This window comes from Alligator sinensis, unplaced genomic scaffold, assembly GCF_000455745.1.
Source record: "Alligator sinensis unplaced genomic scaffold, ASM45574v1 scaffold131_1, whole genome shotgun sequence".
Taxonomy (NCBI): domain Eukaryota; kingdom Metazoa; phylum Chordata; order Crocodylia; family Alligatoridae; genus Alligator; species Alligator sinensis.
In genome coordinates this window covers 5170859-5197676 of record NW_005841830.1, presented here as the reverse complement: position 1 = coordinate 5197676, position 26818 = coordinate 5170859, and the positions used below count along the sequence as shown (strand labels likewise).

At 50.1% G+C, this 26818-nt stretch overlaps 1 protein-coding gene across 1 annotated transcript in view; it reads right to left on the bottom strand.

Annotated features, from left to right (window-relative positions):
* Positions 1 to 25217, bottom strand: part of LOC102374022 (GTP cyclohydrolase 1-like) — a 56189-nt gene extending 30972 nt beyond the window's left edge. The window contains exons 1-2 of the mRNA XM_025206168.1: positions 24822 to 25217; positions 24444 to 24525 (exon numbers count right to left, since the gene is read on the bottom strand). Coding sequence (XP_025061953.1) covers positions 24444 to 24525; positions 24822 to 25217 — 478 coding nt within the window. The remainder of the gene's footprint in view (positions 1 to 24443; positions 24526 to 24821) is intronic.
* Positions 25218 to 26818: the final 1601 nt, after the last annotated feature.

Below are 26818 nucleotides of genomic sequence, written 5' to 3'. Positions count from 1 at the left end.
TGGGATGGGATGGGATGGGATAGGATGGGATGGGCAGGTATGAGTTGGCCTTTGATATCCATCCCTGACTCATTTGTCATGCCGGCCCATGGCTTTCTGCCAACCAATTTCAATTCAAGCTAAATATATCCCCTGACAAAGGGGTGCCAAGCTTCAAAATTCAATTAGGTTTTATGGTTCTTCCATGCTCTTGTGGCATGTGGAAAACCGCTCCCGTCCTGCTTTGGATCACAAGATAGAAAGTTTCTGTGCCGGGCGGGTCATTTGTGGCAGGAAGCAAAGCAGATAGCAACCGAGAACGCCTTGATGTGGAGCCCATGGAACACCTTGCCACATGTCAAGAACATGTGTTCTCGCAGCCTCTTCTAAGGAAAATTCCCATCGACTTCAGTGGGCCTTGGGTTTGGCTGCAGTTGCAGTGCACTCAGACGCACGCCGGCAAATGACTGCAGCGCACCGCGCAGTCTGGCCAAAGTTTTTGAAAGCAGCTAACGCTTTTCAGTGCTTCGGTCTTTGGGAGCCCCCTCAGGGTCCAAGGCTGGGCACCTCCCAACTGAGGTGCTCCAAATTAGTGGCCACTCACACAGCGGTGCCCATCCAGAATAATAGCTGAGCAGACAATATTAGTAACAGTTCCTAAGGCTGTGAGAGATGCAGGCTCAGCTGTTGGTAAGATGAGGTGAGCAGGAGCTCACCTGCACTGTGACAAATTCACCCATTATCTGTCCCTGGTGTTCATGTGGCAGCTATGTGCTGACTTATACCCCAAGGCAGCCGTGAGGCTGAGGGACCCCAGCACCCAGGGACACTACTTTAGAGGCGCTTTGTACTTGCACAAGCCTCTGTCTGTGTGACATCCAGGCAACATTTCCACACCCCCCACCCCCCGTACAGATAGGAAGCCATGGCTGAGCCAGACGTAGCAAAACTGAGCCAAGTTTTCTGTCTCGCATTGTTTTTCAGCCCTTTCACGCAGCTCTGCGCAGGCCAAAGGCTTGTCCCTGCCATTCTGAAAATGGACAAGGTCTTTGAACCTGATCTTACGTGTAGAGTTCAAATGAAAGCTGTGGAAAGGGGCTACAGGATGATTACGGGAAAAGGCTGGGGAATGCACAGACAAACAGCACGCCCACCTCTACAGCTGTCCCCAGTGACTGCTTCCAAACCAGCCTGTTGAGTATTTGAGTAAGAGGCCAGGGCAAAGGTTCCTACCCAGCAGCTCTGATGCAGGGTTTGTTGACAGGGGATTCAGAAAGCAGAGAAAGCGGCTGGCACCTGCAAGTCTATCCCGGGTCCAATTTCCTTGGAACAGGATCTGCAAAGAACAAAGTCCCCCACCCTTATGCTGTCTAGCCAGAGCAGGAGCAGGGGTGTGGCCAGACACCGGCCCAGCATAGCCCACTAAGGGGCAGGGAGGGGGTTTATTTCCCTTCCCTCTCTTCTCCCCCCAGGGACCGCAGCCAGGGTCTGCCTGGCCGGAGTGGAGCAGCCCCTGTCAGGGTTCCCCCCCACCCCTGCAGCTACAGTGGCAGGGGCTGGGGCATGGCCAGAGCTGGCCAGCATGACCCCGCCATCCACCTGTCTTCCTGTGCCTGAGGCTGGGGCTGGGGGGCTGAGCTGGCCAGCCCACAGGCACTACTGAGGGTGGGTGCTAAGGGGCTGGTCCGGCCTGGGCTGCAGGGACAGTGCCCTTCCTAGCCAGTTGTGGCTCAGGCCGGAACTGCAGGAGTTGTGTGCCCAGATTGCTCCCAGCTCCCCATGCCCAGGCCAAACTGTGCAGTCATGGAGCTACAGGCAGCTGGGAAGGGCCCTGCTCCCGCATCCCAGGCTGGCCTCTCCATGCCTGTTGGTGGCAGTGCCAACAGCTGGCCCCACTCAGCCCCAGGTGAGGTGGGCAGATAGTGGGGCCAGCCCAGGCTGGAGAAGTGCCCATGGGCCAGCTTAGCTCAGTCCCTCAGCCCCATCCTCAGTTGCAGATGAGGCAGGAAGATGGCAGGGCCATGTTGGCTGGCTCCAGCCATGCCCCCTGACATGCAAGCAGCAAGCAGGGCAGAAAGCTGGGCAGACCCTGGCTGGGGTCCCTGTGCCCAGTCCTGAGAGGAGAGACAGGGCAGTTTAATCCCCCTCCCTTCCCCACCTTTGCCTGAGGCTGCTGCCTGGGCCGGCTCTGGCCATCCCCCCTGCAGCATGCCAGCTGGGCAAAGAGCCGGGCAGACCCCAGCTGGGGTCCCTGTGCCCATGGGAAGGAGGGGAGACAGGAGAGTTTAATCCCACACCCTGCCCCAGCTTTGCCTGAGGCGCTGCCTGGGCTGGTATCTGGCCATGCCCTCCCCCCTCAAGGACAAATCTGGAAGAGGCTGCTTCCCCACTCCCCTTTCAGGCACACCTCCCCCGGTCAGCTTCTCTCCAGCCTTGAGGCTGCTGTGAAAGGGAAGGGAGAACTCACTCTAGTGCCCCCTGGCTTCTAGCCTGAACCACTTCAGCATGTGGCTGCATTTCTGGAATCAAAACTGAATGTCTATTCACTTGCGAATTGATTCAATCTACACAAATTAGACTAACCTGCAAAGATTGAATCGATTCAGGGGCTTGGGCTTTTTGAATGTCTGTACTTAGCTCATGAAGACATTATGGCCATTTACTTGCCAGGGCATCTACATAGGTTCATATCACAGTCAAGATCTAAGTTAGCCACTGTAACTCAGCAGGGGTAATTCATTGGTCAATAGTATATGCTATATGCTCCCTACCAGCTGTGGAAAGATGTTAGTTTGTTACAGACCAAGCTACAGATAGTCCAGTCACATATATAAAGCCTGTGCATTTTTTGGAAGGGACTTTCTTTATTTTTGAAATTCATAACTGAGGTATTAAGGAAGAAATTTAGCTTGGGGGGTCACTTTTCTAATCTGGCCTGCCATCTTAAAAAAATGGTAGCCATGACTAATGAGATAAATAAATGTTGATATCTAGGTACCTATGAGGCCGATTTTGATTTTCTAAATGACTTTAAATAGGTATTGCAATAGCCTATACACTTCCTTTGTCTTTTGATGAGTAATGGCCCATTGTTTGGCAGCTCTAAGCCTATAAATGCAAAATAACAATATTAATGATCACTTTTTAAGGTACAAATTATAGGATATAATGGTATCCACTCTTAATGTTTTGGTAATTCTATCCTTTTGTTGTTACTTTGTAACTACATTAATTTTTTATTTCTTCTTTTTTAGTGAATGAAGAGAAGACAAATAGTTAACAATGGATGATAGAACAGGGGCTGGAACTTCCTCACTAACCAAGAGGCCAGCACTTTTAGCTACAGTGCTGCCAAAATCAACTAAGACAAACCTAAAACATTTGATAATGATGTGTACATCATATGTGAAAAAGACTTCAGCATCCAAAAAGAACCCTTTACAGGATACAAGGAATAAACTTGCCCAAAAAGCTCAAGAATGGAAGGACTTAGGCACATGTTTTGATACTCTTTATATGCAAATACAAGTTGATTATAAGACAAAGAAAGTACATAATAAAAAACTGTAAATTAAATGTTGTAGGCATTAACTTAAAGTGTGCACAAGAGGCACACAATCTGTTAAGTGTTGCAAAAGAGACTGATACTGAAGTTACTGATGAATCAACTGAGTCGTAAGTGAGAAGTAGTTGAGGATGTTCCATATTAGTTTCTTTGTGTGTGATTTGCGAGGAACCCTTGGAAGGTAAGAGCACTAGGGACTCCCTGGGCATCAGGTTATCTGTAAAATGTCACCACATTGAAACAGACAATACTTGGAAAACTTTCGTAGGTGGGGTTCAGTATGTTCAAGATGAGGAAAAAAAGAATTGTTTGCAAGCCTTAGTTATTTACTGTAACAGTGGTGGTGGAATACTGAAAGTGGCAGTACTATTGCTTTCTTGAAAGCAATGTCATGAAGTGGGAAACATACAATGTTAAATGTTAAGCACAGCCTGCAAGCAAAGAAGTTGTTATAGATGTGATGGATTGGTGCCAAGAAGTTGCTGACCTGAAGAAGGTGCCAGCAATTCCGCTGGTTGCAGATCAGGCAGTATATAGCTATATTAGAGAGGCCCTTTGTGAGAATGAGAAGAGAGAGCCTCATGTGAAAGGGGTATTTGGTGGGTTTCACACAGAAATGTCTTATCTCAGTGTTCTAGGAAAGAGATATCCAGGTAGTGGTCTTGAAGAATTAGCTGTTGCTGCAGGGGTTCTGGCTGCAGGTAGCACACAGAACATTTTCCGGTAAACATTACAACAGAGAAATGCACCTTCATAAACTAGTAACAGAAGGTTTACTGAATATGTTAATCCATAGATATGAGCAGAAGACTACTCAACCAATTGACAGCTTGAAACAGTTGGTAGATATCATTACAGAAAATGGACATGATGAATTCATCAGTTCAATTGCTTTTCAGGAATTGGTATGTTCAATGTTTGAAGAAATGCTTAGTTGTGAACTAGATATGGCCATGCATTTTCTGTCTTCTATCACTGATGTTGAAATCCTCTTTCAACATTACCATTGTGTGAGGACTGGAACAAATCTTGAAGAGTACTTATCGACGTGCCCTAGAAGGCTTCTACTGTTGTCAGCTTATGGAATTGCCAACTGTCTCAGAAACCTGTCTTTGTATCACTGGTGAATAACAACACCAGTGGCTCTTCAAAGAAGAGCCACTCATCTGATTGGAGGCCTGCAGGGAAGGCCCTACGAGGAAAGTCTAAGGGACTGTCACAGGGCACTAGGGTGTCCTGCTCCCTTTAAGGGCTGGAACTGCTAGGGAGAGAGCCCTAGTAGTCAGTTGGGAACCCCAGCTGCTGGTTACCAGAGCAGCCAGAATGAGCTAGTGGGCCCACACCTGCCAGCGGTCAGCTGACCAGAAGGGTCAGGGCCTAGCTCATATATAAACCCCAGGCCAGAGGCGAGGAGGGCAGTTCCTTGCCAGCAGCCAAGAGGGAAGGAAATCTCTCAGAGCAAGCAAAGGGGAGAGGCCTGACTGCAAGTGTAGCTTCTGGTACTATTGAGGGACAGAGCACGCCCTGCGCGACTCGAATTATGTTATAGTCGGGCGGCTTGAGTTATGTTATAGCCTTGATGTTGATTTCTGTTTATAAGACAAGTGGTTCAGGAGAGGCTACTGGGGAAGGAGGAGGCCTCATTGGGGCCCCGCTATAGTGTGGGGGCCCCGGCACCAGAGAGGGCATGGCATTTGGGGTGCACAGACCCCGGTGCCAGAGCAAGTGCAGCATTTGGGGTGCACAGACCCCGGCACTAGAGAGGGCACAGCATTTGGGGTCCAGAACCAGTGAGGCATAGCGACAGGGCTGCGGAGAGCCCAGACACCAGTGAGGTGCAGCGACAGGGCTGCAGAGAGCCCAGAGAGGGGGCCAATTACAGCAAGGCCTAGACAGGACAACATCGGTGCCATCTGTGAGGCTTGAGGCATGGTAAAGGGGCGGTTGGAGCCATGCATATAGCCCATAAGGCTGGGGTGTTCTGTGACATCTGTTTTGAAGCAAGACCCACAAGGGGTCTGGGAACCCATGGGGTTCAGAGAGTCCATCAAACTATGTCCAAGAGGACTTAAAGGCAGCCTCCCTATACTATAAATCCATCAAGATGTGGTGGGCAAGAACTGAGGGTGTCCAGCTGGCCAAATTGGCACGGTCGAGGGGCCTTAGGGGTAACACGACCATCCTTAGGGACCCCGTCCCATGACAGGGACCGTAACCTTTTCAGCCTCTCCAAGAGAAGGTAGAGAGGGGATCTTGTGGTGGTGTACAAATTCGTAAGGGGGGAGTAACACGAAGTAGGCGATGGTCTGTTTACCAGGGCACCCCCTGCAATAACAAGGAACAACGGCTATAAGCTATTGGAGAGTAGGTTTAGACTGGACATTAGAAAAAAGTTCTTCATGGTCAGGGTTGCCAGGATCTGGAATGGGCTTCCAAGGGAGGTGATGCTCGCCCCATCCTTGGGGGTCTTCAAGAGGAGACTGGATAGGCACCTGGCTGGGATCACATGATCCCAGGTTTGGTGACCCTTTTCTTGCCTGCCAGGGGCAGGGGGTTGGACTAGATGGTCCACTGAGGTCCCTTCTGACCCTGGAATCTATGAATCTATGAAACACTGAAAGAAGACAAAAAGGTACACATGGCTACAATATTTTCTTTTTCATTGACTGGAAAGACTTACAGCATACTGCCTCCAGACCAGGTCATTGAAATGACCATGAACAAAGAATCCAAGAACAGAAGGAGTGGGGGCTGGATTGGATTTACCAATAATCTACCCGAGACACGTTATTATGCTGTTAAGGGAACAACCAAAATAGGTGACTCATTTCAAGCAACCCTTGTATCACCATCCAGAATGGATCAAGAATGGAGATGGACTAAAAGGTTGTTGATGCAGTACAGATAGCTCTGGAAGAATGGGATGCAGACCCATGGGATCTGAATCAACCAAATCTTCACTCCCTTTGCTCTGGAGAGCCAGCAACAGAAGAGATAAGGAAGAGTCTCCACACAGCTCATGATGAAGGAAATGTGATGGTGGAAAACATTTTGGAGAGACTTTCTTCCAGAACTCAGTCAATACACAACAGTATCACCACAAGGAAATGTAAGACTTTGCAACAAAGACAAGTGCGACCAAGAGCAAGCAAGAGCGTAGGAAAATGATTGACCATACTGAAATGAAACAAGTCATTGACCTTCTAACCAGCAAAAAAGAGACTACCATAACTTTAGAAGAAATCATGCAATAGAGAATTACTTCTGTGAGCCTTTCACTCTTCATAGTAGATGGGACATTCCACAAATCTGTCAAATTAAAGTTCATAATTTTGATGAGCCTCCAGTCAATTTCATCACCATCACACTATCATGCATTAGTAGATGTGTGAGAGGGGCAGAGACAACAAATGGGGGTTTTCCTCTCTGTCCCTTCTCCTGGTCAGCAGAGAGGCACTGGCACCAGCACAATAGGCTCTGGTACAGCAGGGTCAAGGAAAGAAGGGGGCAGAGCCCAAGAGGAGAAAAGGTCGGAAGAAGAGCAATGGGGAGTGCGGGGGAGTGAGAACACCAGAGAAGTGGCAAGAAATCGCAGAAGCTAGAGAGCTGGGGAGCAGAGGCTCAGAGCAGTTCGCCAGAAGGGCAGAGCTACAGATACACCCCGGGAACATGGGGTGTGAGCAGCCAGCCAACAGACAGCCGGAGGGAGCTGCTGATGGTGGGGAGCAGACCTGCCATAGAGGGGTGGGTTAGGAAGACACATGTGGCTTGCTCAAAGAGCGGAGCCCACTGTGCACCCCGGCAAAGAGTGGACAGGACAAGAGGACAGAGAAGCCCAGTGAAGAGCAGCAGAGGAGCCTGGGCCCTGACTGGAACTGGCGGCACTGGTGCTCTGAGATACCTCTCAGGGAAGAGTGGGGACAGGAGCTGGGAGGCAATGCAAGGCTGGACAGAGTGACACCAGGCAGTGGCCCTGTGGTTGACCAAGGACTGGAGATGGACCAGCTAGCAGGGTGTGGTTCTCCCGAAGGGGCAAGACCCTAGAGCCAAGGCAGGGTACAAATCCTTAGACAGTATCGAGGACAGAGGCCAGCAGCTAAAGGAGAAGAGACCTAGACAAGGTCCAAAGGGCACAGTGAGATGCTGACAAGCCCTAGAGTCCAGCTCATGATAAGAATACATTATCTAAGAGCATATTGCAATGGAGGCTGGACATTAGAACTTTAAGTTATTTTCCTCAGTTAATGTTTAAAGAACATTGTCAATGCTACGCCTTGATGAGCCTAGTCATAAGGACGTTGGACTGAGATCTCAGATGGCTAAAGAAGAGCCAAAGGCCTAAAAGCACCCCTCTCTCTCTCTCTCTCTCTGTCAGTAAGAGGCACAGGTAAGAAGCAATCAACTGTAAAGGGAGAGCCTCAGACAATGACACCCTTTCAAGCCAGGGATGTGGTAAGGGTGGGGTAAAGAGGAGATTGGAGCCCCATGAAGAAATCAATAGAGTGAGATCTCACTAAGCACCTGCAAGTACTGTCTACCAGCAAGAACATCAAGACATGGCAGGAGAACAAGAACAACTAACAGGACACACAGGTAATTCCATTTTGGAGATATCACCCTGACGTCACACAGGAGTAGGTCACCAGATAAGAAAGGACTCAAACCCTATGGTACCTACCCATGACAGGATGTTGGAATGATATGGAATAAAGTCCCACCAAGCAACATATGGTCTGAATATGCCCTCAGTCTCTTCAAGTATGTCACTGGCCCACACCCACAAGCAGTGGCATTTCAATTCATTAATGATGTTTATGATGAAGAACTGTTGAAGTCTAGTACAAAACAGCATGAGCAGCAACGTCGCTGTGGCAGAGCACAGGTTGTGCCTGCCACTTTAAAGGCTTGAGCAGGCTGCAGATCAGCCTGCAGGTGGGAGCAGACCCAATCAGGAAGGTCACATGACACCCAGGAGGCTCCCTGATTAGTGTAGGGCTAGGCAGTCAGGGTACAAGACAGGCCCTGAGATCAGAGCCAAGTAGCTGCATCTAGGGACCCAGAGGGACAACATCACACAGCCAGAGATCTGCTCCTCCCAGAACAGCCTGGAGGTTAAGGATAGGAACTATGTGGATGGAGGAGTTTCCTGGTCCTGGGGCATGACCTAAAACTACACTCTGCTAGTGTTGGATGGTGTAGTGGGGCTGCCTGTGGCCAGGCAATCTCTAGGAAATGCCATACCTGTGTCTCTCTAGTGAAAGGAGAGTATGGGGTGCTGGAAAGCCTCAGCCCTTGCTGCCTTGTGGATCAACCATGGAGAAGAAAGGCTAGGGGCACATACCTTGACAGAAAAGCACAGGACCAAGGCCCATAGGGTGGGGCTTGAGGCCCATGGGGCATAAGGTCCAGAAGCCCCAGTGAGGGGGTGCAGTAGTGGGCCCAGGGAGGGGTCTAAGTGAGAACCGGAGGCCATGTAGAGTAGGTCCCATGGGGGACCTGAAGGACTGCACATAGACTGTCCAGAGTAGAGGCCCAGTAAGGGGCAGAGAGAGAATGAGCCCAGTGAGGGCAGAACAGTGGGCCCAGGAGGGGTCCAGAGTAACTATGTGGTCCACGAGTTCAGAAGGTGGACCTGTATGAGAGATTGCGCTAGCTGCCAAGAACCTACCTATAAAACATTGACTGGTCAGTGCTGGGGCCAGGACCAGGATGGTCAAAGGGCAAAAGTGCCCACCACAAGGGATGGCCAAAGCTAGAGGCTTGGAGACCCAACTGGCCTAGAGGCGAGGCCAAGGCCTGTGAGGCCAAAGGTCCCAGAGAGGGGTCCAGGGACTTTGCAGCCCAGTATAAGGGTAGAGGTTAGGCCGCCTGAGTAGGAGGGATCCAAGGTAGGGTCCAGATGTTCAGTCTAGAATACAGTGGGGCCCAGTGTGGGGACAGAGCCACATAGTGATACCATCTGCAAAGCATGGAATATGGTGTAGGGGTGATATGGAGCTGTGTATTATGCCCTTGGCATCGGGGCACTAAATAGACAGCCTCCCACCTAGAAACAACTTATCAGTTACGTCAAAGGTGTGGAAGATGATTCAGGTTGGTGGACTGCCCTAGACAGGTGGGCAGGCCAATGATTGGACCAGCCTTGAGATGGCCCCCTGTCACAGTCACTCAAAGTCATTTGGGTTTGTTCCTAACATCTACTGTGTTTTTGACCAGCAAATGCCTACTGGAGCATCCTGGCACTCATTTCTGTCAAAGCTTTCTAACAAAACGAGACTTCAAAATTTCCTCTTGAATGAATGGCATTCTTACGTCCACCATGATGACCTGTACTTCACAATGAATTTTGTCTGCTATAATTTAAAATCTGGAGAACATGATGAGTGCTTTGTATTGAAATCTCCATATGAGGTTGACATAAGGGAGTTCTTCCATGCAGCTCAAATGGATAATTCCTGTACCATCATTTTTTATTTCAAAGATACTGATGTATGGGTTGTTGCTTCCTACATTTGTCATGTGACTGAGCAAGATATGTACATGTAGAAGAAGAAACCAAGAGACACAGCATTGTACTTCTACTGTCGTTTGTTATTTCCAGAGCATGATGTAGTATCTGCTGCTCTTGGGGTTTACAGATTCACTAGAGTAGACACAGTGGGAGGTTTCTTTGGCTGTGGTAAAATGACATCAGTGAAGCAAATCTTACAATCAAATGTTTTGATGTACATGGAGACTATGCAACAACTTGGAAAAAAATGATGAACTCACTGAAGATCTTTCGATAAACTGGCTTTATTCACTGTCAGAATACTTTACAATGATCCTGTGAGTGATAGTTTGTCCACTGCTTGTGCATATAGATGGTGGCAAATGGCACACTATGATTCTGCAAGACTTCCTCCAGACCATGATTCCTTCAAACAGCACTGCCTCCAGGCACACTTGCAAGTCTGTGAATGGAGAAGTTTACAACATGCACAAACTCTTGATCCAACAAATTTTGCATGAATGTCAGTACTGGATGTGTTGAAACCTGTGATGTATAATAAAAGCGGACTGCCAGATGGAGTGAAATTGCCTCTAAATAATGAAAGTGGACATTCATGTGACGGGCTAGCTGGTAGTGATTTGGCCCAAGGGTTTGGAGGGCTTGGGATTCCCTTTCTTCACCATTCAGGCCCCAGAGACTCACCCTCCACGTTCCCTGATTGGCCCCTCCGGTCACCTGGAGGGGGATAAAAGGGGCAGCTTAGCTGACTCAGGGGAGACCTGCGAGGGACAATGAGGAAGGAGTTTCAAAGAGCTGGCAAGAGCTGGGAGCAGGAGCAGTTGGCCCAGAAGAGCCTAAAGGAGCAGGACCCGCAGGCAGAGCAGCACAGCACGGCCAGCAGGAGAGGCTCCCTGCTGGACTCCAGGATCCCCAGCAAAAGGCTGGGGCAGCACGGCATGTGGTCAGCAGGAGAGGCTCCCTGCTGGGCTCCAGGATCCCCAGCAAGAGGCTGCAGCCAGCAGGACAGGTTCCCCACCTGGCTCTAGCAGAAAGCTGTGCAGTGACCTGAGAGGCTCCCAGCTCCACTTCCAGTTTCTCCAGCAAGAGGCAGGGCAGCTTGACGTGAAGCAGGGGCTTCCAGAAGGTCAGAAGCCCCAGCAGCTGGAACTAGGACTAGCAGTGGTGGCTGTGTGGTAGATTTTCTGCCTACCATGTGGGAGCTCTGAGTTCAATTTCTGGCTGGGGTGAGTAAAGTAATAGGGGAGAAATTATTGTTGGAGTGGAGGTACCTACGCCCTATATCTCCAGGTACTTATGCCCTATATCTCTTGTTATTTGGTGTTTTGTATTTTGTTAAACCTGTCTTTGGTTAACTAGATGAATATGTCTACGAATGTGAATGCCTAAGCTTTATTGAATCCTATCCCCTTGGGGTATTGTAGTGTCCCCTATACCCCTGGTTTATATATGTTATGTTCTCACCACAGTTTCTCTCATTAAAAGGTGTATGTTTAAGTCCCCGTTGGTGACTTGGCTCTGCTCGATAGGTAAAGAGGGTCCCTACACCTCCCACAGCACTCGTGCACCTGCTCTGATCCCTTCAATTGGAGAGGGGGTACATCTTGGAGCACCACTCGGGTTACATTCAGATGAACCAGTTAAAGCTACTATGCCAGAGTCATCTGAAGAAGATAGTGATATAGAAGAAGAATATCTAGATCGGGGTGGGCAAAATACGACCCGTGGGCTAGATCTGGCCCATAAGGCCATTCTATCCAGCCCGCGGGACACCTAAAAAATTTAGAAAATTAATATTTATCTGTTCTTGGTTCCTGTCAAAAATGACAGGAGACAGGGGCAGTAGGACCCAGGGGAAGCCCCAGCAGGCTCTTGCAACAGCAGGGGCTTCTGGCCTGGGACTATATGTGGCTGCACTGGCGCCAGAAACTCAGGTAAGGTTGGGGGGCAGGGGAGGAGCGTGGGGAAAAGCGGACCCTCCCCTGCCCCCTGGTCGACGCTCCCTGCTGCAGCCGCTCACAGCCTGCGTGGGGCTGTCCTGAGCAGGCACAGACAGCCCCACACAGGCTGCGAGAGGCTGCAGCGCAGGGTGCCAGCCATGGGGCAGGGGAGGAGCCGCTTTTCCCCACACTCAGCACCAACTCCTTCCCTGCTGGCAAGCATGGGGTCAGGGCTGCACACTGCCCCCGACCTGTACCGTGGGGCTGAGGGGGTCCTGGCAGTGAGCGGACATGTGGGGCCCACACTGGTGTCCCTGGGCCAGCACTGGTGGGGCCCAGAGCAGAGCGGCAGGAGTACAGGGTCTCGGCCAGCAGGAGCTCTATGGAGCGAGGCCAGCTCCCCCCTCTCCCTGCTGGTGCAGCCCAGCCTGGCTCCACAGGCCCCTGCCAACCTGCGCCCTGCTCTGGCCCCCCCCCAGCACTGGCCCTGAGACATTGGTCCCAAGACATTAGAACACTGGTCCCAAGACAGTGACCAGGGGGCAGGGCACCTGTCAAGGGGCGGGGCTATCCATGCGGCCCTTGACAGCTTGTCAAAACTGGGTAAGCAGCCCTCTGCTCAAAATAATTGCCCACCCCTGATCTAGATTAAGAATATCCAGTGTACACCATGTCACAGACTTGACTTCAAATTTGAGTTGAAGCAAAACTTTCCACTTGGAAAAAGTACTCCTATTGTTTTGCCAAAATATGGTCAATATTGATGGTTTATGCCTTTAAAGGCTTAGAGCTACCAAACAGTGGACCATTACTCATCAAAAGACAAAGGGAGTTTGTAGGTTATTGCAATACCTATTTAAAGTTGTTTAGAAAATCAATATTGGCCTCACAGGTACTGAGATATCAACATTTATTCATCTTGTTAGTTGTGGCCACCATTTTTAAAGATGGTGGCCAAACGCCAAAATTAGAATAGTGACCCCCAGGCTAAATTTCATCCTAAGCAACTAAAAAATTATTTCCAGTCATAAAACAAAGATCCCCTAAAAAATGCACGGACTTTATATATATGACTGGACTAAGAGCTGTGCCCTTTAGGCCAAGCTATAAAGACTCCTGCTTTGTTTCTGTGTATGTCTGGATGAATACCAAAGTAAATAATAAGGAAGCCTCCAAGTTCTGGATTCAGATATCTACTATTTGCAAATGTCAACCTTTTGAGATTTAGAGATTTCAAGTTAGTCCACAAAATAGGATTTGGCACATAGTATATTTAGCAAAGCCAATGCGCATGCTAGATTTAAGGACTGTAAATGAGTAGTAGAATTTATCCTTAAGCATTTTTATATCAGATAAGCACCAGTATATCATAAGATTTCTTGCATGGAAATGTAAAATTGTTTCATGCTGCTTTTGCTGGTATTTGGAATGAACAGAGTTATGTAAGTAATGCATATTTTGCTTACAAGCCCTTATTGAAATCTTAAATTTTCCTTGGAGATTTTTCAGAGACTCCCAATTTCACAGGATTTGTTTAGTCAGTAGGGGTTTGTTGTGGCAAGAACATCAATGCCCTTTTACTAAGCTTCTCTCCGGATTTTGTCAGGAGTTTAGGGCAATGTCTCTGGAATGCACGGAGAACCAAAGCACAGTGAGTATCACAAGCTAAGGTCAGTATTTAATGCGTTCAGGATGATCCTGTTAATCCCACGGTTTTTGGTTAGCTTCTGCATTATTGATGAAAATTTATACTGAAGTTTATTTAGCATAACTATTAGGGCTGCACTGAAACAATCTGAAAGCAGAAAACTTTGGGAACATTTAAAAACCTGAAATTGGGTACGAATTTGGAAGTTGCCACTGGCTCAAATTGAACTCCATGGCAGATTGTAGAAAGAGAAGTCTCTGGGTAATGCCCAGCTTTTGGCCTGGTGGTCAGAGTGCCTTGCTGGCATGCAAGTTCAACCCCACTCTGACTGCAGGTAACCTAGAAGCCACGCTGCCTACTGCTTCTTTTCCATTTTACTTCCAGCAAGTGTGGGCACAGAGCAATTGCTGTTTCACCAAAGGGCAAAATATATTCCTAAACTGTGTATAAGGACCAAAAATCACAGTGACACAGCTGTACATGACATTTAAGGACATAAAGCAAAATAGGATTTAGTTCAACCATTTGTTCATCTACACTAAGCAATTTACAACAGAATATACCTAGTGGCATTGATCCAAAAAAAGAGAAGGCAGCTTGATGAAACTCCTGCCATCAAAGCAAGTCCAGAGTAGATATGGAGATTTTGCTTATTTAGATAAGGAAAAAATTGATATCAGAGCAAGTCACATGGTAATGTTCATGTTCATGCAATTGTGCCCTGCAGCATTTGGTCCTTGTCCTCATCCTCCCATTCTCTTCTCAGTCCATCTTTAGGAGGGGATGGGGAAGTTATAGCTGACACTACAGTTGCTGCTAGTGCTGCTCTAAAAGCTGCAGCTAAAACTACTTGCTAAGGAAAAAACCTAGAATATCAGAACAATATGTAAACAGAACACAATACACTTTCCCTTCACCCAAGTTCTCTGGCAGCAGTTAGGCTCCACAGTTAGGCTCCAACACGATGGCAAACTCTCCCTTGACCAGACTGTTCCCTTGACCAGACCACATTACCTGTCCATCAAACCCAGCAAATATCAGAAGTCTGAGCATCTTCTTGCATGTCTGTCTACACATGCACACGCTTACTGCACAGTAAACTTTGCTACTCACAAGTACATTTGCTACCTGCAAATGCAAGTAACAAATTTACTCATGAATAGTTACTGCGCAGTAACGCATGTGTAGATAACTGGGAGCAAATTTGCCGCCAGTCAGCCCTGCCACTAGGGGACCAAACTCATTACAGCCCCAGGGCTGCAAGTCTCTCCTGCCCCAGGGCTGAGTTGCCTCTGCAGGCATTTTGAGCCCTTAGGCACATGTACAGGAAGCCTGGGGCAACTGCTAGTCTTTGCTCCCCCTGCACAGGCCGCAGCTACCTGTGGCAGACCTGTGGCAGACTGCCAGTGGCTACCTGTGGCAAACTGTATGCACCCTGGTGCCACTGCCTGGTACCGCAGTGCAGCACCACTGCCAGGGCTGTGCTGTCCAGGCCTGCAGGGTGTTGCAGGCTCCTGCCAGGCCTGCCAGCACCCAGGCCCAGCTGTAGACAGTTCCTGGCCACTGGGACCAGCTCCAGCTACCTACAGTCACCCCCCAAAAGCCTGCCAACAACCTGCAGGTGCTGCAGGGTATGACTTTATCACATGACTTCTAGTCCCACGTTGTGCCCCTGCACTGGGCACTGTAGGCAACTGCCCGGGCCCTGCAGCACAGGAACAGGTGCGTGGAGGCCCAGAGATCTGGCACAGGAGCCCTGATGGCATCATTGCCAATGCCATACACCACCTCCTGGGGCCCCAACTGGTCCATGGAGTAGACTGGCAACCTTGTGGTGCTGTGGCGTGAGGTGGAGGTGCAGTGGCAGTTCGCGTGGGGTGGGCGCTCCAATGCCCACATCTATGAGGGGCTGTCAGGCCAGATGCAGGAGCACAGACATAACATTGGTGTGACAGTGCCACATAAAGGTCAAGGCCTTGCAGGCACAGTGGGTTACCATCACTGACCACAACCATTGGTCAGGGAGTGTCTGCAAGTCCATGCCCTTTATGCAGCAGCTGACTGGCATTCTTTTGCCCTGGGACTCAACCCACAGCCATACTGTATACTGCAGCATGGGCAGTCTGCCTGAGCCCCCGCTCCAGCCTGGCACTCATGGTGATGTGTCTCTGGGGAAGGGCCCCTCGGGCTACCAGCAGCCTGTTCCGCTGAGCACCCCACCCCCAGCCTCCACCAGCAGCTTGGGGAGCCTGGGCCAACACCTAACCCAACAGCTATGAGACCTTAGCCCCAGCCACAAGGTGCAGCCAGCCACGTCCCCACTGGCCACCAGCAGCACCAGCTCCTCCCTGAGGGAGACCCCTGCCTGGGCACGCAGACACCGTGCCCCTCTGACTGATGAGTCCACCAGGATCTGTACACCATTGCCACCAGCCAGGACTGACTGAAGCCACCAGCTGAAGAACACATCAATTCTGGCAGCAATGTCCTCCTTGTTTGGGGGGGTGGGGGCAGGGACATGTAGTGCAGCAACAGGTAACTCTCCAGGTGGTGGCAGAGTTTGCAGGCTTGTCCTCTACACAATTGAAACTCAGAGTCCCATGCCAAGTTCACAGGTGCACCCAGGGCACCATGGCAATCAGGAGCAGCAGGGCTTAGTGGGTCCTGGCCAGTGGCCACGTGGGCCCAGGCCTGCCCAGCCAACTTACCATGGTCCCTGGGCACCTGTGTACATACGACCCTCAATGTCAGGCCAGACAGCTCATGGGCCCCTGGTACAGAACATCTGACCTCAGAAATGTTGCAAACTTTCACAAACAGCTTCTTTCTCATGGCTCTGCAGGCCCTGCAACTGCACACAGGGGATAGGCACCAGTTGGCAGCCAGGATGCACCATCAAGGTCACTGCCAGCCTTGGCCAGGGCCCTACAGATGCACCAACTCTGGCAGGACAGGACCAAGGACCGGACCTGGTCACTGGACCAGCTGGTCACAGTAGCCGAGGAGCACCTGGCAGACTCACGGGCCTGGCACATGGAGGATGTTGCCCATGGGGAGGCAAGGGATCAGTGTGAGGAGGAGAGGGACTGGTGGAGGGACCAGGAGGACCAGGAGTTTGGCGACAGGCTCCTGGCCCTAGAGAAGAGGCACATGGAGGCCCTGGAGTAGCAGGCTGCCCTGGTGACCAGAGCAGTGGAGGCTATGGAGGAGGACCACTGGGTGTTGGACACCATCCTGGCCCTGGCAGTTGCCTTCATGCCACCCGCTGCTCCGCTCTTGGCTGCAGCCCCACCTGCCCCCTGGCAACCCCCCGCCACTCAACAGCAGGCCCCCTCAAGGGCCTTGACTGAGGTGCAGCAGCACCTCCATTGGCCAGGAATCCCTGCCCCAGCCCCCATCCTAGGGCTCTCAACACCCAGCTCCCCTGCCCGGGCCCAGCCCTGCCGTTCACACCGGTTCCATGTGGTTCCACACTAGGTGCCCTCACCCTATGGCCCCCCACCCTGGGAAGGCGCACACAGCACACACTGTAAATAGTCTGCACATGAGCCATCAGTGTGTTCTCTAGCCAGCAGGGCAAACAATACTCTGGCATGCATCAACCGATGCATCTCAAGCAAAACCAAGGAAGTGATTCTTCCACTTTACTCAGCATTGGTGAGACTGCAGCTGGAGTACTGTGTCCAGTTCTGGGCACCACACTTCAACAAGGATGTGGAAAAGCTTGAGATAGTCCAGAGAAGAGCCATCCGTATGATCAGATACTTGTAAGGCAAGCCATACGAGGAAAGGCTGAGGTACTTGGGTCTCTTCAGCCTAAAAAGGAGAAGGCTGATAGGGGACTTGGTAGCAGCTTACCACTACATCAGGGGAATACATCAAGGTCTCATCAAACAACTGTTCACCAGGGCACCCTTGGGGAAAACCAGGAGTAATGGCCACAAACTCCTGTAAGATCGTTTCAGGCTTAACACGAGGAAGAACTTCTTCACAGTTAGATTATCCAGACTGTGGAATAAACTCCCTCCCGAGGTGGTGCAATGACCTACCCTGGACATCTTCAAGGGGAAACTGGACAGTCACTTTGCTGGGGTCACTTGACCCCAGTTGTTTTTCCTGCCTAGTGCAGGGGGCTGGACCCAATGATCTTGTGAAGTCCCTTCCAGCCCCTTGCAATCTATGATTCTATTATTCTATGAAGAGAGTACTTTATTGGTAGTGGATAGAGTGGTTGGTGGAGGGGGTCTGTGGGGAGAGGGAGATGGGGTCTGGTGGGGGGAAGGGTGGGGACGGGCTCTCTTGTGCGGAGGGAAGAGGGATGTGGGGTCTGTGTTTGTAGAGAGGAATAAAGTACTTTTCTAAGAACTGTCTGCAGTGAGCGTGATGCTGGAGGAGCACAATGGGGTGGGGGTCCATGGGCGGCTGTTCAGGCAGACTACAGTGGGGAGTGCAGGAGGAGATGGTCAGCCAACAGCCAGCATCTGTCATGCCCGGTTCCCTAACACCTGCTGGTGGGTGAGCAGCTCACCTGGGGCCTTGGTGGGGGGATGTTGGCTGAGACTATGACCTGGGGGATGTTGGCCTCAATGACCTCAAGGCAGGTGGTGAGGGTGCACCAGAGTCCCTCCAGGTGGTCAAAGGTACACTCCATGAATGTGTGGGTCCAGTCCAGGCACTGGTTGAATTATGCCTAGCAGGGGTCCCCAGTGAGGAGGGGCGGGACCACCACTGCACCCAGCTGGAGACCTGGACCCCCAGTCATGAATGATGCGTGCCCCTGGAAGCTGGGGGGGCATGGCGACCACCTGCAGGTAGTGGTGGCAGTGTCAGCAGCGGGGGGGTGGTGGCAGTGAGCAGGGACTGCCCATAGGCAGCCGCAGTGGCGTCGGCAGCGAGGGTGGGCTGAGTGGGGACTGCTTGCAGCCACCGGTGGCCACATCAGCAATGACAGGGGGGTGGCAACTGCCCACAGAAGCCAGCAGCGGCTTCCCAAAGACCCCGCCGGCGCCTCCGCCCCCAGCCAATCCCGGGGGAGCATGTTCCCTCCTGTGCCCCCCTATGCGTCGCCTATGCCTCCAGCACATCCTGGAGGGCACCACACACCTACAAGACAGCCTCTTCAGTGGTTGCTTTGGCCATGCTGAAGAGGTGGCCCACATAATGGAGACTGGTAGGCATGGCTTGAGCAGGGTGATGGCCAACTGGTCTCTGCAGGGAGGGGCTGCCGCATGGTGGTGGTCTGCCACTCCAGATGCAGGCAGATCTGTTCAAGGCACTCCTAGAAGGTGGCCTGGAGCATCCAGAATGACTTCTACCACTGCTCATCATCTCAGGTAGTCTGGATAACATGCAGCCACCAGTCCTGGTTGACTGGGTGGGCCCAGGAGAACATGGATGGCCTGGTGGTGGTGTCCAGGAGTGCACTGTCTGTGTCCCTGCCATGGTCTGGTGACAGCACAGGATCCAGGTGGCAGCAGCGCAGTGCCAGGGGCCTTGGAAAGTGCAGTGAGCCAGGCCAGCTGGCCCTGCTGTGCAGGGGCACTGCTGAGGCCAAAACTGAACTGGGCCAGGTGGTGGTCCCCATGATGGTCAGCAGGGTGAATATGGTGGTGAGCAGGAGCCTGGGGCTATGGTCATCACTCCTGAGGCCAGGCGCTGGAGCAGCCATGGCACAGTAGGCAAAGGCTGTGGCAACAGAGCTGCCATGTGCTGCCACTGCACTCAGCATGCTGCTCCAGGCCAGGAAAGCAGGTGGCCCAGTCACAGCATGCAGGGCTGTCTTTTAAACATGGCCCCCAGCCACAGGTAGCTGTAGCTGGAGCCTCCAGCTCCCCCTGGCAGTGGCAGGGGGCTGGTGCAGGGCTGGCTGGGATGGGAGCACATTACTGCCATGAGCAGCAAATCTGCTTCCACTTCCCTGAATGTGTAGATGCCTGCCTGTGGGTGGGTTTACTCTAAAGTAAATTAATATAGAGTAAACCCACCCTATAGCATTTGCATGTGTAGATGCACACAGTGAGTTGCAGATTTCATGCGATGTTATGTGATTGGAGAAGCATCTACATCTTTAAGCAATCTCTGTGCATTATATATCAATTGGGCAAGTCTACATATTCATTAATATGCTTTAGGTAATGCACATTAAATCAAGTACCTCCATTGTGAGGTACTAGAAAAATGCACATTAGCCTATTTTAATGTGCATTAGCTAAAGAGCATGGGTTTTCTGTGACGCTTTAATGCACATTAAAATAGGCTAATGTGTATTAAAGCACATGCACATGTGTAGACCCACAATATGTTGCATTTTGGGTCAAATTAAGTTTTGCCATAGCATGGGACCAATGATAAACGAATTCAGGAACCAGGAAAGAAGGACAGCCAAAATACTAAGAGGAGAAATAGTACATTTTTGGTTCTTTCATATAAGTAATATTTTCTGAGTCCAGATTTTTTAGTAGTTTTTTTCTATAAAAATCTTACATCCAGAATTTGTGCTCGGGGTGTCAAAATGGTTTGAATATTTATATGGCTAACAAGAACGTGTCATATTTCAATTTCAGAATAAAATGTTGTTTTGGACATTTAAGCTCAGGATTCAGGGTGTAAACATCAAGATGAGACCTAATGATTGGGGTAGATTATTCCCTACTGCTTTAGGATTTCCATCCCTACCTCTGCAGTACTGGTGAGTGGCAAAGGAAGGATACTCTACTCGCTGGATCTTGGATTGGATCAAGTCTGACAATTCCTATGTTCTTGTATTGGACCTAGATTTCAGGATTACTTGCTTGATTTTACTCTCTGGGGAACCTGGCAGCTGATCAGTAATTCATTACGAGTCATGTAAACCTAATTATTTGTGACAATGTAAATAACAAGCCACTTTAGCCAAATATTTTGTTTGCAGAGCTGCTGTTAAGTGTAACTGTGGCCATCATTGCTTATTGAAACTATATTTTTAAGCAAATTGTTCTTTATATATGAATCTTTAGCACCATCTACTGTTGGATAGTGACTGAGTGATACTCACAGATTTCACTGTACACTGAGTGTCACTACAGAAAGCACATTTAGCAGTCCACATAGTAAAAGCTGGAGGTGCTGCCAACCATTAGCTAATTTGTTCCCTTACTTTTTTCCATTCTTGCTGAATACAAATATATATTGGAGCAATAAATGCAAAGGGCTTTCCATAGTTCTGAATTTAAAAATCTGATTTTCAAAGTCTGAGCATTAGAATTAATAGAGAGGCAAGAGTTTCTTAGGGTGATATATGTGGTTCAGTGGTAAATGCCTTTTCTGCTATGCAGGGGACCTGGGTTTGATTCCTAGACACACATATAACTATGGCCATTGAATGTCTGGCCTTTGGATTCTGTTTCAGTGGTTTAAAGGAGGGATGGAAGGCATAGGCAGCCAGCCACTGCTCCTTTATACTCCTGCCTAGACATATGCATTGATGGTCCTGGTGACCTTTCACTCATACACTATGATCCAGAAGTATCCATGGTTGCCTACTATGTAGTTGTGAAAAATAAGTCAAGCTTTCAAATGCAAGGCATTCTTTATCTTGGAGTAGGTTAGGTGAAGAAGATGATTTCTCAGTTTTTCCAAAGTTCTCCTGCACAGTTGTGTTGCACATCTGGAGTTGTGCATGTTAGCTAGAGGGTTATAGATGATATGGTTCTTGCACAGGCTTATGGAGTAGCTTTGGTGTAGAAGATAGTTTCTCAGTTTTTCTGAAGTTCTCCTGCATGCACAACATGCACAATTTCATATATGCAACACAACTCTGTAGGAGAACTTCAGAAAATCTGAAAAACCATCTTCTTCACCTAACCTACTCCAGGGCAAAGAATGTCTTGCATTAAAAAACTTGCCTAATTTTATCCCAAGTACATAGTTGGTCTAATAAAAGATATCACCCTAAGAAATTCTTGCTTCACTGGACCAGCATGGCCACAGTATCACTCTTACACTAGAATTAACAGATTGATTCTTAGGGTGGTACCTTTTATTGGATCAACTATGTGGTTAGGATGAAGTTAGACAAGCTTTTGAATGCAAGACAGTCTTCTTTAGGTCTTTGATCACGGGAAACCAGGTACAGCATAGTGTGTGCTATACACTACTGTAGATTGATTATTCAGTCTTCCAGTGAGCATCAGGAAATGGATCCCAGTGTGTCTATTAGCATCAAGAAACATAATACACAGCAGTGAAAATCTAACAGTTCAGGAGCTTATTGATAAAGACTGAAAGAGTAATCAAATATAGTTTCAATGGAGGAAATGACTACATTAGTGGCAAAATAGAGAGGGGAAGGTAAAGCACTAAAAGTGTGTATCATTTGGATGTATTTACATAGCTGTAGTGTACTAGGCCTCATGCAGGATGTTACTGCCAAGATCAAGTGCATTTGTAATCACTGTACACTGATCTTTTGATCATACACTGTGTCCTTATTGGTCAGAGGCTTGTGCTCCCTAAGATACTACCACAGTCCCCTGTATGGGTGGAGGAGGGAAGGTTCAGACCCCAGAAGAGGGGATGCCCTTTTCTGACATAGTACAAACAGGGTTGGCAGCAGTGGTGCAAAGAGTAGGTACAGATGTGAAAACCATCTAAAAGGAAAGTAAGAGCATAAAGCAATGGATTTGTAGGGCTGTGCGAAGCTTCGGGTGCTGATTCGATTCAATTCAGAGGAGATTCGGCAAGATTCGGTGGCCAAATCTCTGAATCTGAATTGAATAAGGAGACCAATGAAAAGGTCTGAATTGATCTGAAGCTCTCCGAATCAATTCGGAAAATATTTGGAGAGCTTCAGTGATTCAGGCAGTCCCCGCTTGCTACAGCAGGGAGCTGGACCCAGACTTCATGCCAGTAAGTTGGGGGCGGGGACTGTACAAGGGAGGAGGGAGCCATGGGGATACCCCTGCCAGGCCCCATCCCCTGCCTGCTCCCACAGCTCCCCTGAGTGCCCCCTGAACCTTACCCGGCCCCAACTCCTGGCTCTTTAAAAAAAGCCCCCACTCACCAGCTGCTGCCAGGCAGGGGGGCAATCCCCACTGCCCCACGCTGCATGGGGGGTTCTGCCATGAGCTTCCCATCACCTGCCCACTCTTTCAGCTCCTCATGGCTGCCCCCCCTGCCCCAGCACCCAGCCCTTTAAAAAAAAAAAAGCCCCTACTCACCAGTTGCAGCAGCCTCGGGACTTCTGGGGGCTCATGGCAGAGCCCCCCACGCAGCATGAGGCAGTGGGGATTTGCCATCCCACCTGGCAGCAGCTGGTGAGTGGGGGCTTTTTTTTTTTTTAATAGCTGGGAGCTAGGGTGGGCAAAGCAGCCATTAACAGGGCTGGGAGAGTGGGCAGGAGATGGGACTGATTCAGAGATCCAGCCAATTTAGCAGTGTCCGAATCTCCAAATCAGATTTGGCCAAATCGATTTGGGACAGTGATTCAAATCACCGAATCTGTCCCCCGAATCGGCCAAATCCAGATCTGAAGCAAATACTGGCCACTTCACACAGGTCTAATAATTTGTGCTCGTATCTTTTATAATATTGTTGTATTACCGTAAAACCCCTGTGTGGAAGCGCCTAAGGTGGGGGGTACGTTGGGTGCTGTACCATCCGTCCTGTACAGGGCCCCTCCCCTCAACTCTTCTGCCACGTCTTGGTGTTATTGAATGAGGGGAGGGGTTCAGTGGAGATCCTCTTTCTGGAGGACCCCAGGGACGGTAGTACTCACAGTCTTGATGCGATGTTCCATGGGGCTCTGCCTTCCCTACCCCCCGTCCACTCGCCATCCGATTGGTGCAGCCTGCATTGTCCAGCCGTGCCCAATAAGCCCCAATTTTCCTGGGGGACTGGCGTCGGCAGAAATTCCTATGGGCCAGCCCGGCTGTTAGGGCAGCTGAAATCTCAGCCTAGATTGCAGCTGAGCGAGGCTTTGGTTTTCTTTTTTTTCTTTTCTTTTCTTCTGGCATCCTCCTCCTCACCTCTGGGAGGAACGCTTCTAATGAATCTCTTAGAAATTAGACGCTGGGGGGTTAATGGAATTGGTTCCTCCTTTTCGGTCTAATGCCGGCCCTGAGCTGTCTACAATGCTCCTCCCAGCCACTGGAGATTCACCAGGCGAGGCGTGTTCCCCGCTGGCATGCTCCCTCTCCTCTCTCCCCCAGCCAGGTTCCGGTGGGTCTTTTGAATCTTCTCGTGATGGCTGTTCCCCGCCCCAGGAACAGCTGATTAAACAGCTGGCGTAACGCCGACTTGCACGGCCACAGCCGCGACTCTGGCTCTGCTCCCAGAGGTAAGTTTCCTGGGGTGGGTGGGGAGTGCTGCCTGTGTGGTTTGGGGCCGGCAGGGTTTGCCCTATCCCCTTCAAAAGCCTGTGGGGGTTCTCACTGCCACAGACCTCCCCACTTAAGTTGCCTTGTGGCATCTGGACCCCTTGTACGGCTTCCCGAAGGGCCTGATGTTCCTCCTCATGTGTGTGGCGTGCCTCCTCGGCCAACTCCCCTGGGCTGCCACATCTAGAGATGAAATCTGCTACAAAATTATCTTTGCCAGGGCGGTGCACTACCGTAAACTTAAAAGGTTGTAGAGCCAGAGCCCAGCGAGTAATACGGGTGTTTTCACTTTGTTTCCTCGTTAGCCATTTTAGTGGGGCATGATCTGTCACCATCAGGAATTCCCGCCCCATCAGGTAATACTTAAAATGTTCTATTACCCAACATATCGCTAGGCACTCCCTTTCGATTGTGGCATACCTGGTTTTGGCACGGCTGAACTTACAGCTGGCGAAGGCGATCGGGCGCTCATCTTCCCTACATCTTTGCAGTAACACAGCCCCTAGGGTGTTGCCCGATGCGTCTGCCTGCAATATAAAAGGGGCAGAAAAATCAGAAGTGTGTACCACGACTTCACAATGTATTGCCTCCTTCAGTTACTCGAAGCACCTTCTCATTTTGGGCATCCACTTTAGCACCGCTGCTGGTCCCCCTTTGAGCGCCTCTGTGAGGGGTGTGCAGAGGCTTGCAAAATGTGTATAAACCTCCAGTAATAATTGATGAGCCCCAAGAAGGAGCAGAGTTGTTTACGGTTGCATGGTTCCTGGAATCGCCGTATGGCCTCCACCTTGTCTGCCAGGGGGCGGATTGTTCCCCATCCTACCCGAAACCCCAGGTATGCCGTCTCAGTCCCCACTAATTTGCATTTCTTTGGATCAGTGGTCAAACCAGCCATTTGAAACTCTCCCAGGACTGCCCTTAGGGCCTTGAGGTGTTGGTCCCAATCAGGAGTGAAGATGATGATGTCATTGATATAGGCTGCCGCATATGACACGTGTGGTGCAAGGAGGGTGTCCATAAGCCTCTGAAAGGTGGCCGCTGTGCCATTCAGCCCAAAGGGCATCTGTACAAATTCTAACAAGCTCCACGGCATCCCAAAAGCGGTTTTGGCACTGTCTGTGGGTCGCATTGGGATTTGCCAGTACCTTTTGGTAAGGTCGATGGTAGATATGTATTGGGCTTCCCTGATTCTCTCAATGAGGTGGGCAATGTGCGGCATGGGGAAGGCGTCAAAGGTCGCTAAAGCATTCAACTTTCTGAAGACTATGCACAAGCAGAGTGACCTGTCTGGTTTGACCACCAGTACAATGGGGCTATGCCAAGGGCTTCAGGATGGCCAGATAATTCCCTGTTTCCACATCTGGAACACTTCCCAGAAGGCCTCTATTACTTTCATCAGTTCCTGTCGTTGCTTGATATTCAGATCTTCTCCTAATAGCACTGAATCCTTCGTTATGGATTCCCCTAATTCTAGGCAGAGAGGTCCAAGTTCTTCTACCGCCTCCTCTAGCCAGCCCTGTGAGGCCTTCCACTCCTTAAGGAGGTTTACATGGTATATTTGATGCTTGCAGCGGTGTCCCGGTTTGAGCACTTCATAATCCACCGGTCCTACTTGATGGACCACACTAAATGACCTTGCCACATCATGAGGTGTTTACTCGCTGACGCGGGAAGCAAGACCAAGACCATACCCCCTGGATGGAATGTTCAGGTTTTTGTCTTTTTATTATACTGGGTCTCCTGTTGTTATTGTATGGCTCTCAGGTTTTGGCAAGCTCTCCGCTAAGCCTTGTTGATCTGGTCCTACAGTTCCTGCCGGTATCTCTCCGCTGATATTCCTAACCCTACTGGCCTCTCCCATTCCTCCAGGATGATCTATAACAGCCCCCTGGGGCTGTGGCCATATACTAGCTGGAATGGGGAGTACAGAGTCAACTCTTGCGGGGGCGTCCCTTAGGGCAAACAGTAACGGCGTTAATATGGTATCCCATCTTTGGGGGTCCTCCTGTGAACACTGCCTGAGCAACCTTTTGATCATCCCATTTAGGCTTTCGACTAAGCCGTTCGTCTGGGGGTGATAAACCGATGTTTTTAAGTGGGTGATGCCGAGGGTATTACAAAGAGCCTTCATCACCCCAGACATGAAATTCATCCCCTGGTCGGTGAGTATCTCACGTGGTATGCCTACCCTAGCAATCCATTTGAGTAGCTCCTCCGCTACACGAGTTGCCGTAATAGATCTAAGTGGGATCGCCTCTGGGAACCTTGTGTCATAGTTCACTAAAACCAATACATATTGGTAGCCACCGTGTGTTTGGAATGGGACCCACAATGTTGAGCATGACACGGGAGAATGGCATCTCTATTACCGGCATTGGGCACAATGGTGCCCTCTGTGGCCTCCATTCCTGGGCCCTCTGGCATTCTGGGCAAGCTGCCCCCCATCTCTCCACGTCTTTCTGCAGACATGGCCAGAAGAATTCTCGGGCTAGCCTAGCCTGGGTCTTGGTACGTCCTAAATGACCCCCTAGCGGGGAGTTATGGGCCAATCTCCAAATAGATTGGTGGAGCAAGGACAGGACGACTAACTGCTGCCTTTCTGTTGTGCCCTCCTCACCCCTTTGGAGCCGATATAGCAGCCCCCCCATTACCTCTAAGCTGGAGTGACTCTGGAATGTTCCCTCCCTGGGGTCTTCTGTCCCAAGCCATTGGAGCTCCAGATCTTCTCATTGAGCCTGGCAAAACTGCATCACGCTTGCCACCTGCTCCAGATCAATACTGTTTCAGGCTACTTCCCTCTGGTGAGGTGGACTTTCACCA